General features: G+C 41.0%; 1 protein-coding gene across 2 annotated transcripts in view; it reads left to right on the top strand.

The window, feature by feature from the left end:
- The window catches only part of FNTB (farnesyltransferase, CAAX box, subunit beta), a 64,642-nt gene that overhangs the window by 3,280 nt on the left and 44,088 nt on the right, over positions 1-17,274 (top strand). For both annotated transcript variants that reach the window (XM_072838935.1, XM_072838933.1), the window contains exon 2: positions 11,867-11,931. In XM_072838935.1, coding sequence (XP_072695036.1) covers positions 11,867-11,931 — 65 coding nt within the window. The remainder of the gene's footprint in view (positions 1-11,866; positions 11,932-17,274) is intronic.

The raw sequence follows: 17,274 nt of genomic DNA on the forward strand, positions 1-17,274 counted from the left end.
TACTTTAAGATATGCTGATTGAGATGGGAAGCCATTTGGTTAGATAGCGTCTTTTTACCTCCCCAGATCCACTGTACCCTTTTCCATCTGCTCTGCAGGTGTTCCCCAAGAGGTGGACCTTCATGGATAGGCTCCCTTGCCTTATGGCTTCTGGGTGTATTTGGCCATGGGGGATATTGATAGGGGAGATGAGAGAAAGAGAGAATGAGATGTTTACTCAGCATGTTTACTCCTTTCCTGACAGACTGGGTGGTCTGGAGGGTCTCTAGACTAGGTCACAACTCTTAGCAGGTGCCTTCCATTGTTGCTCTCTGGCACCCTGCCCACCCCTTCTCTTCACACTTTTCAGGCCTAGGAGGGGATCGAGTACCCTGTGTTGCCTGCCTTAGAGTACTGCACTCTCTTGTGTGGTTTCCCTACACCTGCCCACACTTCTGTAACTAGTTCCTTTATCAACTCCGCTCACATCACCCACTTTGTGCCATCTGTTTCCTGCCACGAGTCAGACTAATGCATGATCTTAGAGTTTTGACCCAATCTGAGTAGCATTTTAACAGACCCATGTTGCTCACTATTGGGATTGTGAGGAGGGGAGGATGGGTGCAGGGGGACCAGTTAGGAGGCTGTTACAATACTCTAGGTGATGGACAATGGCAGCTTAGTTCAGGGCTGTGGTAGTAGAGGTAATGGGCGGTGGTCAGGTTCTGGGTATTTTAAAAGATTTCTACCTTGACAAGCTGTTTTGCTGATGGGTTGGTGCATGGAGAATTTTTTACAGTGCTAGAAAGCAAGATGTTTCAGGCCAGTAGGTTAAAACTGGCACAGTTTCAGAGGTAGCCAGTTTGCCAAAAGCAGTGGTTTACAGAAGCATACTTCACTTGAAATGGCATGAGGTTGTTAGACAGCATTCAGTCAAGTGACAGTCAACTGTGAAGAGTTGACTAGAAGGATTATCAGTCTCAGTTCCTGCCCTCAAAATTCGTTCCTCTTAGAAAAAAAGAATGTGCCTGAAGCAACCACAATAATTTACAAAAGCATGTAAGTAAGTGCTAAATTATGACTGCATTGCACAAGGGTTTGGGAGAGTAGAAGCAATATGTTGTGAGCTGAGGTGGTTAGGACAACTTCATGGAGAATGTTGGGTTCTAAAGGATGGAGTTGGGGGGCAGCCATTCCAGTCAGAGGAGATGTTTGGAAGGAAGACTCCACCTTATTCGGGTGGAGGAGGGGGCAGGTTGGCTGTGGGAGGAAATTAGTTCAGCTGGATGGGTGAAGCTAGTGGGGTTGGGAGTGGATGGTGGGGAGGGATGGAGACAGACTGAAGAGCTGACTCTAAGTGTTAAGCATTGTGCCACTGTAGATCCTGACAGAGGGAACATCAGGGGTCCAGGAATGAATCCTGGATGCCTACTGTGGGCCTGTTTCAAGTTATAATCTCTGAAAGATTATTAAATGCAGGTGAAACAAGTCACTAAATATGATCAAGCTTACTAGTTTTTTGTGCTTCTGATAGAAGGGACCAGAGCTCTGTGTGGCTACATGATCAACAGGCTAGCTATGGTGAATCAGTTTTGCTTTATTGAAATTCAGCGTATATCATGTTGCTCAACTCTTAAGATAATTCCAAATATCAAATTTCCCCCAATGTCCCTATTTAAAAAGTCCCCCCAGTTTTTTCTAACTTGAAAATACATGTATTTTTTTTGGAGGGCACCTTGGTGGCTGTCTGTTAGGTGTCTGCCTTCAGCTCAGGTTGTGATCTCGGGGTCCTGGAATCGAACCACTCATCAGGCTCCCTGCTCAGTGGGGAGTCAGCTTCTCCCTCTCTCTCTGTGCTCACTCACTCTCTCTCAAATAAATAAATAAAATAAAATAAAAAACATGTATTTTTAAGTACATAGGTAAACAAATCAAATGTCTATTTACAAAATTTACATTTTAAATTTAGGTACATGTACCTGTTTAGAATCATGTACTTTGTAAAATCACACTAATTTAGAAATATCATTTTCTTCTTTATAAAAAAATTTTCTCCAAAATTATCACATACATCATTGACCTTAGTATTTTTATCATACTGGAGCCACATTTTGGGTCAACTAATATATTTTTCCAGACCACATTTTCAGTTTTTTTGGGGATAAATCCCTTTTGAATATGGGTAAGAATGTTTTATCCCAAGTTACAGGTGCCCACTTGTGTAACACTAGTATTCTTCTACAATGTGTCCAGTTGGTGTATATCTGTGATCACCACAACTTAACTGCTATTTACTTTTTTTTTTTTTTTTTTAAGATTTTATTCATTTAGTCATGAGAGACACAGAGAGAGAGGTGGAGACACAGGCAAAGGGAGAAGCAGGCTCCATGCAGGAGCCTGATGTGGGACTTGATCCTAGGTCTCCAGGATCACACCCTGAGTCAAAGGCAGATGTTCAACCACTAAGCCACCCAGGTATCCCATCAATTTACTTTTTTTTTTTTTCTATTTACTTTTTAAAATGATCTTTAAAAGAGTTTGCAACAGTGGCAACTTAAATGTAGAAGTGTGAGCTCATATCCTCAGGAGTAATTGCTAAATCTCTGCTTAATTTGTCATCTTTCCTTGATACCATCAGCTTACCTCTATAAGTAGCCAAAATAAGACATTGACTCAGGTTGTTTTTGGCTGATTCTGTCAACCCCAATTGGTATTTTGTATTTAAAATAAAGGATTGAAAGAATTCCCTGTAAAAGAGGTACATAGTAAGGATTGCTTATGAAGTGATTTGTTTTTCCTGAGGGTTTTTTTTTTTTTTTTTTTTTTTTTTTTTGTGGTGGTGGAAATCCTTGCCTTACATTTGATCTACTAATGATTCTTTTACTGGATTTTCAGCATTAGCATGAGTCTCAGGCAGCAAATCCGCTTTCTGGAAGGGTCCTCCTCTGGGAGAGTTGGAGAGATACAGGAAGAAGGGACATGATAGTTTATAATATGAAAGTTGCTACATCAATAGACTGGCTTTTTTTTTTTTTCCTTTAAAGATTTATTTATTTATTCTTGGGAGTCACATAGAGAGAGTCAGAGACACAGGCAAAGGGAGAAGCAGGGTCCTCACAGAGAGCCCGATGTGGGACCGGATCCTCGACCCCCGGATCATGCCCTGAGCCAAAGGCAGACGCTTAACCGCTGAGCCACCCAGGTGTCCCTAGACTAGCTTTAGATAGAAGCTGTGGAAGAGAAAGTACCAAATACATTAGTTGGTTTTTATCAGTCATCCATGGATGGAAATTATTCTGTGCTTCTGTCTGGCCTTACTCTGTTTGGCATTATTTTGGGGTTTCTGACAACTAAGTTCTTACAAACTAAGTTATTTAGGAAACAAAACAGGCGTGTAGACATTTATAGCTTCTGGGACCATAGTTCTTAAGTATAAAAGAAGCAGATGTGCTAGAAGGTAAGCACTTAATTCTTTGGGTTTTAAGGATCCATTCTATGATTATAAATTTATTATTTTTCTTTTAGTTAAGACTTTACCTCATTTGCACATCAACAGAAATAGTATTGAGGAAATGGAAACATGGACACCAGCAGGAACCAAAGAACTAGGGGCCCAGGAAAAAGATTGAACCAGCAGACCTCAAAGAAGGGGAACTGTTGACTGATTCCAAACAAATGGAGAATTGCAGCTGCCACATGTAGTTCCCAGCGTGGAATATGAAGACAGAACTGAGGGCTGGGGTTTAGGAGTTACTACAGGTTGGCTAATAGAAGGCCCTGTATGTGCCGCCAGCAATTTCCAATCTGGATTAAATCAGCAGACTCCGTTACTGGGGACTGTGGACTGGGAATGTGGAATTGCAGATTGAATTTAGGACTAAAGACTGGGGCTAGACCGACTAATAACCCCAGACTGGAAAGCTAGTCAGAAGGGGAGCTCCACCCACAGGACCTCACCAGCAGCCCTTAGAAATGGCAAGACAGACCGTGAACTCAAAAGGGTTTGCAAGGTACCACACCTGTTTCTGTTATCTCCAGATGCCACCACAAGTTTGCTTTGGATCCTGATGCTCCACCTAATCTGTTAAAAACCAAAATTCAGGGGATCCCTGGGTGGCTCAGCGGTTTAGTGCCTGCCTTTGGTCCAGGGTGTGATCCTGGAGTCCCAGGATCAAGTCCCACATCGGGCTCCCTGCATGGAGCCTGCTTCTCCCTCTGCCTGTGTCTCTGCCTCCCTCTCTCAGTCTGTGTCTCTCATGAATAAATAAATAAAATATTAAAAAATAAATAAATAAAACCCAAAATTCAACTGAATAAATTTGAAGATCTAATTGGTTTTATTAAACAATTCATTAATTGGGCAGCATTCCATCTGGCAAGTAGAAAGGAGCACCAAAGGGCTACAGAAAGGCAAAAGTTTTCAAAGGCACTCAGAAAAAAAGGTTTATTGTGGGTGAGGTCACTTTTCCCATGGTCACATCCATCGAGAGGGCCCATGTGACAGGGTTACCTTATTGGCACTGACCAGAAAATTCTTGACTGGTTAGGATTACGTTTCTGGGGGAGATTGAAAGTGCAGTTAGGTTAGGTATTAAGCCCCAGCTTGGTGACCTAGCATAAGTTACTTTATTTTGGGCCTGTGGTTTTCTTTTTAACACTGTTATTGATTTTTTTAATCCCTTCTCCTCTTGATGGACAACTGAGCTATTTCTAGATTTTGGATATTAACTGCTGTAAATGTTACATTCCTGTAGAAGTCTTTTTATGAGCATATGTTTTCATTTCTGTTGAGGAAGGACCTAAAAGTGGAATTGTTGGATCATAGGGTGGGTGTATGCTGAGTTTTATAAGAAACTGCTTTCCTTTTCCAGAGTGGTGGTATATTTTATACCCTTACTTGCATTGTATAATAAGAGTTCTGGTTGCTCTACATCCTCACCAACATTTGGTGTTGTTGGTTTTTTCAACTTTAGTCACTCTGCCGGTAGTTGTGGGTGGTATTGTTAAGGAAAAAGTTATTTGTGACACTTGTTTTAAAGGAAGTCTCTATTCAGGACTTTATTACTACAATGACGTTTGCAGTAGGGGAGAAAGATTGGGCTCAACTCTGAATATGACAAAGGGAAGGGAGAATTTATAGCCAAGGAGCAAGGTAGAGGGATTGGTGGATAGAAACTTACTAAGAGGAATGGTCAGAGGAAAGGAGGAATTCTGGCTAAACCAATTAGCAGGCTTCCTTCTAAAGGAGGCCAGGGTGATCAGATATCACTAGGGGATGGTGGAGGATGCTCAGTCAGATACTGAGGATGATCAGATATTAAGGATGGGGAATTCTGACCCAATTTGGTAGGATTCTTGCTAAAACTGGGTAATGCAAACATGGCCACAGAAGTACAAAAGTCAAGGCCTAGTTGGGATATGAATGCATTATCTGTGTGTCTGCATGTATTTTGATTTTTCAGAAATCTTTCTTATGTCTACATACAGTAGTCATGGTGAAATTTGGGTATTAAGTGTTTTGTTTTGATTTGATTCTTAATAATTCCCTCTAACGTTTTATCATAAAAAAATATCAAATATACAGAACAATTGACAGCATCTGTTTACCTCCCACCTAATCTTTGTCCTTCATATAAACTGTTAAAGGATAAATTTTTTTTAAAATTTATGTATTTATTCATGAGAGACACAGAGAGAGAGAGAGGCAGAGACACAGGCAGAGGGAGAAGCAGGCCCCATGCAGGGAGCCCGACATGATCCTGGGTCTCCAGGATCATGCCCTGGGGTGAAGGCGGCGCTAAACCGTTGAGCCACCCAGGCTGCCCCATGTTAAAGGATAAATTTTAAAAGAGGATAAAATCAAGACTCATACAAATATAAAATGAACACATCAAAGATTTTATTTAACTCATGGAACCAATAAGATATGATAACTAGTTCAGAAGAGAACTCAAAGTGGCATACACATCCACAGTCAGGTAAGGAATGCTGAGGTGAATTTACAAATGCACGCAAAACTGGTCACTATACATATGGTGATCATTGATTGCATTTTACCAGGTACCATATTCATATCTATGGGCAGTAATTATTTGCATTACTATAATTTTCTACAGATTAACTTCTACATCTGCAGAGTGTGAAACAGCCTAGTCAAGGACAAAGGAGGAGATAAGGCAATGGATCATCTAGCCAGGACATTATTTTTTTTCTGTGTGTGTGTGTGTGTGTATACATGTGTACACACATGTATATACATATGACAAATATTTTTTCTGAACCTTTAATAATAATAAAGCATGCATCTCTAAAGGGTAACATTCTCCCACATAAAGACAATAATATCACACCTAAGAAAATAAAAAAAGTAATTCTATAACATTATCTAATATCCCATTTAAAATTTTTAAATTTCCCCAATTGTCCCAAGATTGTTTCTCTCTTTCTGTGTGTGTGTGTGTGTGTGTGTGTACTTTGAACTAGTCCAAGTTACTTTTTTTCCAGGCTATTTAAGAATTTTGAAGAACAGGGTGCCTGGGTGGCTCAGTTAAGTGTCTGCCTTTGGCTTGGGTCATGATCCCAGCGTTCTGGCATTATGCATCATGTTGGCTCCCTGCCTAGCAGGGAATCTGCTTCTCCCTCTTCCTCTGCCCCTCCCCACTGCCCATTTTTTCTCTCTCTCCCTAATAAATAAATAAAATCTTAAAAAAAAAAAGAATTTTGAAGAGCTAATCCCTTGGGACTAAATCTTCTGGTGATTAGTCCTGGTGGCCTTTTGTATAACATGTCATATAGCAATGTTTCTGAAACAGATAAGATACTTTAGGCTGTCATCCTCCTCCCAGAAGGGTCCTATCACTTTCATTAACATGGTCATGAACCATGTGCCCTGTATCCAAGGTAAATGAACCTATGGGCCCTTCACTATTTATGTAAAAGAAAGTTATCTGTTGTTATGGGGCTGTTAATCAGCCTTTGTATTGTACCCCATTGGTGACTGCTTTGCCTATTGAGGTTCTCATGCTGAAAGGAAAGATTGACTAAAATATAATAATCTGTTCCTTTGGGATGGAAAGGAAGCCTGGAAATCCAAGATAAAATGAGAGCTCAGGGAAAGTGGGCATGGTTTAGCATCTCTTTGTAGTATTGAAGCTGATTTTTTAAAAAAATTCTGATTTGAAAGCTATATAGTGTTCAGAGTTTTTATGACTGAGGTAACTTTGTTTTTTTAATACTTAATGTCAGTTTGCCTATATTTAAAGTGAGAATTTTGATAAATTTTTAAAAAGAAATTGTTATAGATCTTACCTATAGATATCAAGCAGTTGTTATGACTACTTCCCTTAATTCTATCCCAAAGGTTAAATTTCTAAATCTGCTAATGTGTTAGAAGTCCCCAAGACCACCCCTAGTTGATTTACTACAGGGATTCAGAGAACTCAGCATATAGTTGTACTCATGGTTATGATTTATTACCGCAAGAGGCTACAAAGCAAAATCAGCAAGTGGAAGGCTCACAGCGTGGTCTGGAGGAAACCAGACACAAGATTCCAAGAGTCTTCTCTCAGGGGAGAAGTGTTCTCCCAGTGGAGAACATGCAAAATGTTGTCTACCAGAGAAGCTCATTAGAGACTTGGTCATCATGGTTTTTACTGGAGGTTAGTTACATATGCACTTTCCGCCTAGCACTTCTCAAAATTCCAGACTCTGAGAAAAAAGTAGCTGTTCAGCATAAACAAGGTTGTTTATAGTTGTGGCACAGTGAGCCACTCATCAGTTCTTGGAATGGTGGGGACCCTCCCCAAATTCTGATTTCTAGACACCAGCCAGGGGTCAGCCATTCAAGCTAGCCTTTCTAAGGATAGCAGTCTCACACCTGCTTTGGTAACTCCTTTGTATACAACTAAGTTTTTTCCATTCCTTCTGCTACACAAATTGGAGCAAAGAATGCTTGCGTCTTCTCAGTAACAAATTTACTCAGATTTTATATAACACTTGGCAGGCTATATGGGGAGAAGGGAAGGCGAAAAAGGAAGTTGCATGTTTTGGAGATTACTTTGATTCCTTTTTTCCCCAGACGAGTTCTTTTTAATTTTTATCTTAATCCATTATTATTTGTCAAACAATTGCAGGTTTATTGGCAAGTATTAGTTTTAAAGTTGTACTCTAGAAGCCATACTGTGTGCTCTAAGGTGATCTTTTTCTAAAATATACCAGTTCCTTTTTTTTTTTTTTTAAATATACCAGTTCCTAAAGACAACATACATAATGAGAGTAATTTTTTTTTTTAAAGATTCATTCATCCATTTTGAAAGAGAGTATGAACCGGGGGAGGGGCAGAGGGAAAAAGTCTCAAGCAGATACCTTGCTGAGTGGGGAGCCCGACATGGACTAGATCCCATGACCCCAAGATCATGACCTGAGCTGAAACCAAGAGTCAGTTGCTCAACCAACTGAACCACCCAGGCATCCCATAGAATGGAAGTAAATTTTTGTAAATAATATATCTGATAATGGACTTGTATCTAGAATATATATGAAATTATTAAAATTTAGCAATAAAAAGACCATCCAATTTAAAAAAAAGGAACAAAGTATCTGAATAGACATTTCTCTAAAGAAAATATACAAATGGCCAGTAAGCCCATAGAAAATACTTAACATCATTAACCATCAGGGAATTGCAGTCAAAACCACAGTGAAATATTGCTTCACACCCATGAGGTTGGATGTAATTACAACCACAGAGAGTAGCATGTGTTGGTGAGGATGTAAAGAAATTAGAATGCTCATGCATTGCTGGTGAGAATGTAAAATGCTATGATTGCTTTGGGAAATAGTCGGATAGTCCCTCAAAGAGTTAAACATAGGGTTACCATATGATCCAGCAGTTCCACCCCTACATATATACCTATACCTAAGTAGAAAGGAAAACATATCCATCTAAAAACTTATACAAGAATGTTCATAGCACACTTGATGGATGAGCACTGGGTATTATACTATATGTTGGCAAATCGAACTTAAGTAAAAACAAATGAAAAAAAAAAAGAATGTTCATAGCAACTTTATTCATAATAGCCCCAAAATGGGAACAACCCAAATGCCCATCAACTGATGAATAATAGATTAAAAAATGTGATGTGTCCATAAAATGAAATATTACTTGGCAATAAAAAGAAATGAAGTGAGGTGCCTGGGTGGCTCAGTCAGGTAAGCATCTACCTTTGCTCAGGTCATGATCTCAGCGCCCTAGGATCAAGTCCTACATCAGGGGCAGCCTGGGTGGCTCAGCGGTTTGGCGACTGCCTTCGGCCCAGGGTGTGATCCTGGAGACCCAGGATCGAGTCCCACATCAGGCTCCCTGCGTGGAGCCTGCTTCTCCCTCTGCCTGTGTCTGTGCCTCTCTCTCTCTCTCATGAATAAATAAAGAAAATCTTAAAAAAAAGTCCTACATCAGGCTTCCTGATCAGCGAGGTGTCTGCTTCTCCCTCTCCCATTCCCTCTGCTTGTGTTCTATCTCCCCTCTCAAATAAATAAATAAAATCTTAAAAAAAAAAAAGAAGTGATAGTATATACGCAACATGGAAAAAACTTGAAAACATTATGCCAAGTGAAAGAAGATAGTCACAAAGGACTGTCATGTGATTACATTTATATAAAATATCCAGGTTTAGGCAAATCTATAAGGATAGAAAGTCAATGAGTAGTTGACAGGGGCTAAGAGGATGGAGGGTTGGGCATGACTGCTAAGGGGTGCAGGATTTCTTTTGGGGGCAGTAAAAATGTTCTAAATATTGATTGTGGTGATGGATGCGTAACTCTGTACTAAAAGCCATTAAATCATACACTTTAAATGGATGTATTGGGGATGCCTGGGTAGCTCAGTGGTTGAGTGTCTGTCTTCGGCCTAGGGTGTGATCCTGGGGTCACAGGATCAAGTCCCACATCGGGCTCCCTGCATGGAGCCTGTTTCTCTCTCTGCCTATGTCTCTGCCTCTCCCTCTGTGTCTCTCATGGATAAATAAATAGAATCTTAAAAAAAAAAAATGGATGTATTGAATGGTGTGTGCATGATATCTCAATGAAGTTCTTAGAAAAATATACCAGTTCTTTAGATAAAGGGAATTGTTATTTGTCCATTTTTATGAACAGCTGACCCATAACACTTAGGTGTTTTTTAGAATTCATAACTTAGATTTTCAATGAGTCTATTACTAACTGCATTAGAATATTGTTTGTTCATTCTGCAGAAAAGTGATTAGGAAATATGAAGAGAAATGATACTGTGTTGGGAATATTTTAAGCACTTTCTGCTTTATGTCTGTTAGGTATCCTACTTTAGTGGCAAAACTCCATTTTCTTTACCTAGTACTTGGCTGCTTATGTTGTCTGACGGGGAGCTTGAAGGTGGGTGTCCTCATGAAGGAGTTATTTTCTGGACCCTTTTCTCTCTAAGGAAGAGAATGCTCGGTGTCAGAATGCTAAGGAGGTGATGGGCTCATCTATTAGCCTTGGAATATTATTAAGTCATGTGGATTTGAATCGATTTGTATTTGGGGAAAGGCAGTGAATTTTCCTCCCACTTGGTTTTGTTCCATTTAGAATTCGTCAATTCCCTTAACTCTTTAGTATATTATAGGCAAATCTTTATTGCGTGATCTCATTGACGTATGTTTCTTATAGATTTTTCTGTCCCTTTCAGCATGCAGCTAAGAAAGGCGTCACTGAGAAATGCAGTCTGTGTTACATTTAGGCTGGTGGTTTATGTTAGTCTTGAGAGTCTGGAAAGGAAAAGAATTATGAAGAATTGGGACAACTTCCGTATTCCTCCTGAGTCAGATCCTTACAGTGACTTCAGTCTGTTTTTTGAAGTATTATGAATTCTTAGCCAGATTATCCCTCAAATTCATGTTCAGAGGCAAATACCAAAGTATATCCTGAAACTGAGTGTAATTGAATTTTAGATTGGCTGCCATTTTAGATGATTCACATCATGGCTTCTCTCATCATCACAAATAATTCTTGCACACGTGTCAAGGGCCTAGATGTTCTAGTTCAGTAGGTGATTCAGAAATAGAGAATACATTTTGAAATTCCCAGAGAGGACATCATTAGGTATCTTGAAATCTCAACAAGGATGTGCCTCACTACAAAGAACAGGGATGCCAGTGAAGGAGAAATCCTGTATCCTGTTAACTAACCCACTTCTACATTGCTGTATCCTTTCTTTTTAGAAGCTGAACTGTATGACCACGTTGTGGTAGGTCTTCAGAGAAAACAGGTGATCTGGATTTTTTTGTGATCTGACTCTCTGAGATCCTTCATGTTATGGGACTGTGGAGTCTTGTGTGTGACAAAGGATCAATGACCAGATAGATGTGCTATTTCTTTGGTGTTTCAATAACTGATGTTCTTGTAAATCCCTTAGGGACTTTTAATACCATTCAGTCCGTATTTAAATGCTTCAGTCTGACAATAAGAAGTACGATCCTTAGCAGGAATTAATTTTGTATTTATGAATGGCCAGTTAAGTGAACACCTAAACAATTTCATAGAGCAGGCAAGAATGACTCTCTCAAGCAGAATGCCTTGCCTGCTCCCCAAATAACTCCCCAGTGTACCACACCCTGGAACCGCCATTAGTTTAGATATGTGGATCGTTTACTGGAGAAGTCATTTATAATGTCATCATGGTTCTCTCTGTTTCATTTGTCTTGAGCCTGTCATCCCGCAGAGCCCCTGAATCCGGTCTCACAGTCCCATGAAGTACAAAACCACACCAAGCAACTGTAGCCGATGGGCATTTGTGGTGACAGGAAGAATAAGTTGACAGGGGACTCATCTGTATTTGTTTTCTCTCTCCCATCTCCTACATTCTTACCAGGCAAAAGTAGAAGAAAAGATCCAAGACGTCTTCAGTTCTTACAAGTTCAACCACCTTGTTCCAAGGTAAGCTGTGGTTAGGCGTTGGAGGGAGTCTAGGAGACACCACCTCCTGTGCCAGCCTAGGAGACACCACCTCCCGTGCCAGCCTAGGAGACACCACCTCCCGTGCCAGCCTTTTCTTTGTTCCTCCTTGAGCCTCTTCAGCCTCAGGGGATAAGTCTGGCTGTGAGATGGGTTTCTTGACCTGGTGGCTGCCTGGTAAGCTCACGAGCCCAACTCTTTCCTCTATTGGAAAGCTGTTTGGAGGAGGTGCTCTTCTCGAACTGAACCATCGAGTGTTACACGGGGATACTCTTCAAGGCCTGAACTCTGAGGTCTGAGGATGGGGAGAGGACATTTATGTTTCTGTTGCTCAGTTGTAACCTGCTGCTCTGGTGTTCAGATTAGAATTCTCAAGGTTTTCTTGTCATAGTACACTTTGAAACAGTTGTAGAGTCCAGGGGGTGGCAAAGGATGGATTCTTTTGACGTATATTGTGATTTGACTGGGAAGATGGGACGAGTTTGAGCTTCTCCCAGCCCGGCTCTTATTGGTAATTATGGAGCCACTCCCAAAGATGAAGTTTCCAGGGAGAAAATACAGTGCCTTTTGTTTTTCTTGGCACTTAGCAAGTTGAAGTTTTCTAAGCAATTCAGTGTCAGGAATTCCAAAAAGGGGATTATAAGCAGAAACTTATTACTTAGGTTGAACCTTTGTTTTTTCTTGTTGCTAGTTTATATCACGCTAGGATTTCATGAGGTTCTTTCATCCCTGTTAGTATGTCTCTCCCAGTGCCAAGTTGTTTCTCCAGAATCATCCTGTGTCATATTCCATCAGAACGGATTAGGAATCTGAAACTGTGTGTGATCATGGTTTTCTCTCAGTGATATAGCACTTTGCCTTGACCACTTCTGAACAAAGGGCAGTAGGGCTGCTGGCTGACTCACTCTGGCTGGGAAGCAGGGGGCCTGAGCCATGGGCGCCCTGCTTCAGAGACCAAATGGAATAACTCCAGGCTGGTCAGGCTCTGGGTACTTTGACTTACTGGAACATGATGCATGGTTCTAGCCTGAGTTTACTTTGTGTCTCTTTTACCACCATCATATTTTGCCACTATTTCCTTAACAAAGAAATTTTCTTCTGAAAATTCTGATTAGCCAAGGCAGAAAACAATTGGAAAAAGGGAAAGGCAGGCAGGAAGGTCATCTTCATTTTTCTTTCCTGGGGAAGGAAAGAGGAAAATATCAACTAACTAGAGGATTCTTGCCCCAGACTGCTGAACTGAATCTCTGTATTAATTTAAAGCTTAGTCCTCAATAAATGAACTATTGCTCATCAGGAGCCACAGCTGGAGATTAGGAAATGAAGCTATTTGTTTCAACAGCTCGAGGCTGAAACTAACATAGCACTGTATGTCACCACTACTTAAATAACATTTTTACGAGAAATAGGTTTTTTTTTTTTTTTTTTGAGAAATAGGTTTTTAAAAATATTTATTTATTTCCTTCCAAGTTTTTATTTGAACATAGTTCTTATCTTAGAATAATCTCCAAGATATATTAAGTGGGAAAAAATAAAAAGATATGTGTAAATATGTGTAGTCATCTGATATTTATGCTAAAGTTAAAGCAGAGTGTTTTTGCAAATAAGTGAAGCAACAACTGAGGGGGGGCAGGTGGACACCAACCGTGCTCGGTAAAGGTGAGGCTTCTCCAGAGGTGGCAGGACTTGGTAGTGGTGAGGGGTGTGATTGCTTTAGGAGGGGCTTTGTGTCTAGCAGATGCATCCCCAGTGACTCATCTGATTGGGCTCGGAGTCACCGTCTGCTGTCTGAGGCTCTGTGGACACATGTTCCCTATGTTTCCAAAGGGATCTTTGATCATTTGACATTCCTTCTCACCCATCATCAGAATAGACCCTTGGACTTTTCTTTTATTCTTACTGAAATGTGAGGGAGAATGGGAGGTTATATAGTTTGGGAGGGAGAAGTGGAATTTTGGGAGTGGTGGTAGAGGACAATAAAATAATTAAATCCCCTGAATTCATTGGTCTAAGGTCAGGTGTGGGTAGAAAACAAAAATGTTCCACTTGGGTTTGGATCCTTCTGGAAGTGGCATCTATCAGGGCTCTGGGTTTGTTTCAGGAACCTGACATTTCCCATTTTATCATTGTTGCCTATGAAAATGAGTGTTTTGAAGAATGCTAATAAGCATCTCATCGTATCACAGCATGCTAATTAGTATTAGAGATATTACACATTTTAGCAGAATGGCTAAATGAATGGCTATTATAGATCAACATATGAATATAAGGCCCAAGCCAAACATCACCATCATAGAACAGACTCCGATGATAGAAGAATAAACCTGAAAATTTAGGAATATTTTAAATTATTATCACAATTTAAGTATTTAACATTTTAGAAGTCAAATTTTAAAAGTCTGACATAATGGAGCAACAAACCTTCATTTTTAGCTAAAGTGGATATCCAGATGTTAGCAATAAATCTAAATGACATGGTATATTTGATTTTGAGGTTATGATACAGTGTGATAGGACCATTGACCACACACAGGTCTGGGGATGCCAGGAATGATGCTGAGGGAGGCATTTGCCTGTTGAACCTGCCAGTGCAGGGCCAATTATCAGATTTAGCTGAAATTCAAGGCTGAAGCTGAATGTCTGTACCTTCTACAATTATTCCCCATTCCAGAAATGGTTTCCCTCTCTACGACCATGAAACCTGCATCCTATCCTGGAGTGGGATAGTCCCTCCTAAGGAGCTTTTTGGCCATGCTTTTAACAGTTTTGTCAGTAGCTTGCTTTCCCATGAGAGTTAATTTTTCCTTCCCTGTGGTTATTCTCACTGTTCCACACACTTAGGAATTTACCCATTCCATTTATTACATTAGCTTTAGTAAGAAATCCGAGATGCATAAACTAAACATTCTCTCTCTCTCCCTTTCTCTCTCTCTCTTTCTCTCTCACACACACATACATACTCACATATCATTTTCCTCTTGGGAAGCAGGGTGATCAAGGCTGACCCAGGGTTCAGCCTACTGGGTTCTTAGTTTCAAGGGGGAGGTAGTTATTAAACAAAGGCAAAGACATGGTTACCACTGGGATAAATGTCAAGGAAGTGAATGGGATGCTCTGAGAGAATAACAGGGAGGATGTAATTTAGGTTGGGAAATCAGGGAATGTGTCTTAGTCTATTCTGGCTGCTACAACAAATTACCATCCACTTGAGCACTGACACCTTGCATTCCCCGCTCCACTGCCCCACAGAGCCTGTTTGTTCTGCTTTACCTAATGGCATGGCTTTTAGGGCTGAATTGTTCAGGAAGAAAAGGGAAAGAGCTCTAGCTTTTCTATTTTAACTCCTTACACAGAAAAGATTTTTGGACAGAAGTGAATTGAGAATAAGAGAATAGTAAGGGTATTAGTTTGTTAGGGCTACTACAACAAAATATCACAGACTAGGCGGCTTAAGCAAAAGAAATTTACTTTCTCACAGTATTGGAGGCTGGAAGTTCAAGATCAAGATGGCAGCAGGGTCAGTTTCTCCTGAGGACTCTCTCCTTGGCTTGCAAATAGCTGCCTCTTCATTGTGTCCTCACATGGCCTTTCCTGTATGTACTCCTCCCTGGTGTCTCTTCCTTTTCTTATAAGGTCACCAGATCTTATTTAACCTTAAATACCTCTTTAAAGACTGTCTCCAAAAATAAAAAAATATTAAAAAATGAAAAAAAAAAAAAAAGACTCTTGTCTCCAAATACAGTCACACTGGGGGTTAGGGATTGAAGGTATGAATTTTGGGGGACACATTCAGTCCATATCAATAAGATTTCAGTACCCTTTCTGGCTGACCAAAAGACTCTGGATATATGTCCCTTCAATTTAAAAGAATCATAAGCCTCAGAGGAGAAGTTAAAGTTCAGTCAGCATAAAAGCCCTTGAAGCTCTACATAAACAAAGAAACCTTTTACAAGATTTTAGAATAACCCATGCACAGCAGCATTAGCGCGTGTGTGTGTGTTTATGATTAAGTGGGCAAAAATGAAAGAATAGTTTCCTTTGTGGAGATGGTCTCTGCAGAGAATTTCTCTTCTCCTGCTTGTGACTATCTTCAGGCAACACTAGTTAGAGGAATTCATCAGTTTCCTGCCGGCAGGGCTGCTAGGGCCTGGCTGTGAGTGAGGCTCAGCTGGGAGGGCGCTGTGGGGGAGCCTACCATATGGACCAACCCGGAGCTGCATCAGAGGTGGCGGGGGCCGCCTCAGGTTAGGTGTTTCTGGGCAGAGGCAGCAGGGATCTTTTAACCCCCCAAGGCAGAAAAGCATTTGCTTCTGAGCTCTTTTACTTTGTACTGACTAAAAAGCCCCTTGCTTGTTCAGAGAGAGGAGTCCTGAGAAGATTAGGAAAAGGTTTCTTCTCTGGGTTTCTTGCTTCTATTTTCCCAGCTAGAGGAAGGGTTTGCTTAGGTGCGTAATTGGGCCCTCAGAATTCTCAGTCCCATAGGAAGGGTCAGCCTGCGGCAGGCGGCTCTCCTCAGTGTGGAGGGCATGAGCACGCCTGAGGGCTGGTGGAGCAGACCCCTGAGCCAGTCTAGTCACCCCTCTCCTTGCCCTCCTGGAGTGAACCTGAGCTCCCCTGGAGGTTTGCCATTCATTTAAATTGAAGGGACATGTATCCAGGGAGAACAGTCTTGTCAGGCCTTCAGAAACTGGCCTTGTGTTTGTTCTTTTATTCTTTCTTCTGTTCATGTGACTAATAGATGTTGAGAGCCTGCTCTGTGTGGGGCACAGATGTCAAGGCTACAGGCATGAGCTCTCCTCAGAGGGACAGGGCAGCAGAGTAGAGAGGCCGACTGACCAGCTCGTTGCAATAAGTGCACCCCTTGTCTTACCTGGTCTCTTTTGCTCGCATTGTACTTAGGATCACAAAATCTTATTTACACCCTTACCTGCCTTTCCTTTTTTTTTTTTTCCTCACATTTCCAAATAAGGTGACTTGGTGTTCTCTTTTGTTTTCCCTTCTTTGCTCTATGGCTTAGCATCTCAAAGTATTTGGTGTATTCAAATTCCTTCGATGACTGTTTCTTTGATGGAAAAGAATTGACCTATGAAAACGCACACTGTGAATGGGTCCTGTCCGAGTTAGAAGTCAGGACATCTGCCTCCAGATTCTGTACTTGCCCTCACCTGGCTTGGGTTTCTCAGCCTGCCCTCTTTGATGGTCTCATGGACCCTCCTGGTTCTCCTCATCTGCACTCATGTCCTGGCCACTCTCTGCTTCTCAGCCTGTGCCAGCATGGTTTATGGGCTATTTGTCACCAGTTCCCTGGTCTCATTCGCTTTTCTG

Source organism: Canis lupus, chromosome 9 (assembly GCF_048164855.1).
Source record: "Canis lupus baileyi chromosome 9, mCanLup2.hap1, whole genome shotgun sequence".
In the NCBI taxonomy this organism is placed as follows: domain Eukaryota; kingdom Metazoa; phylum Chordata; class Mammalia; order Carnivora; family Canidae; genus Canis; species Canis lupus.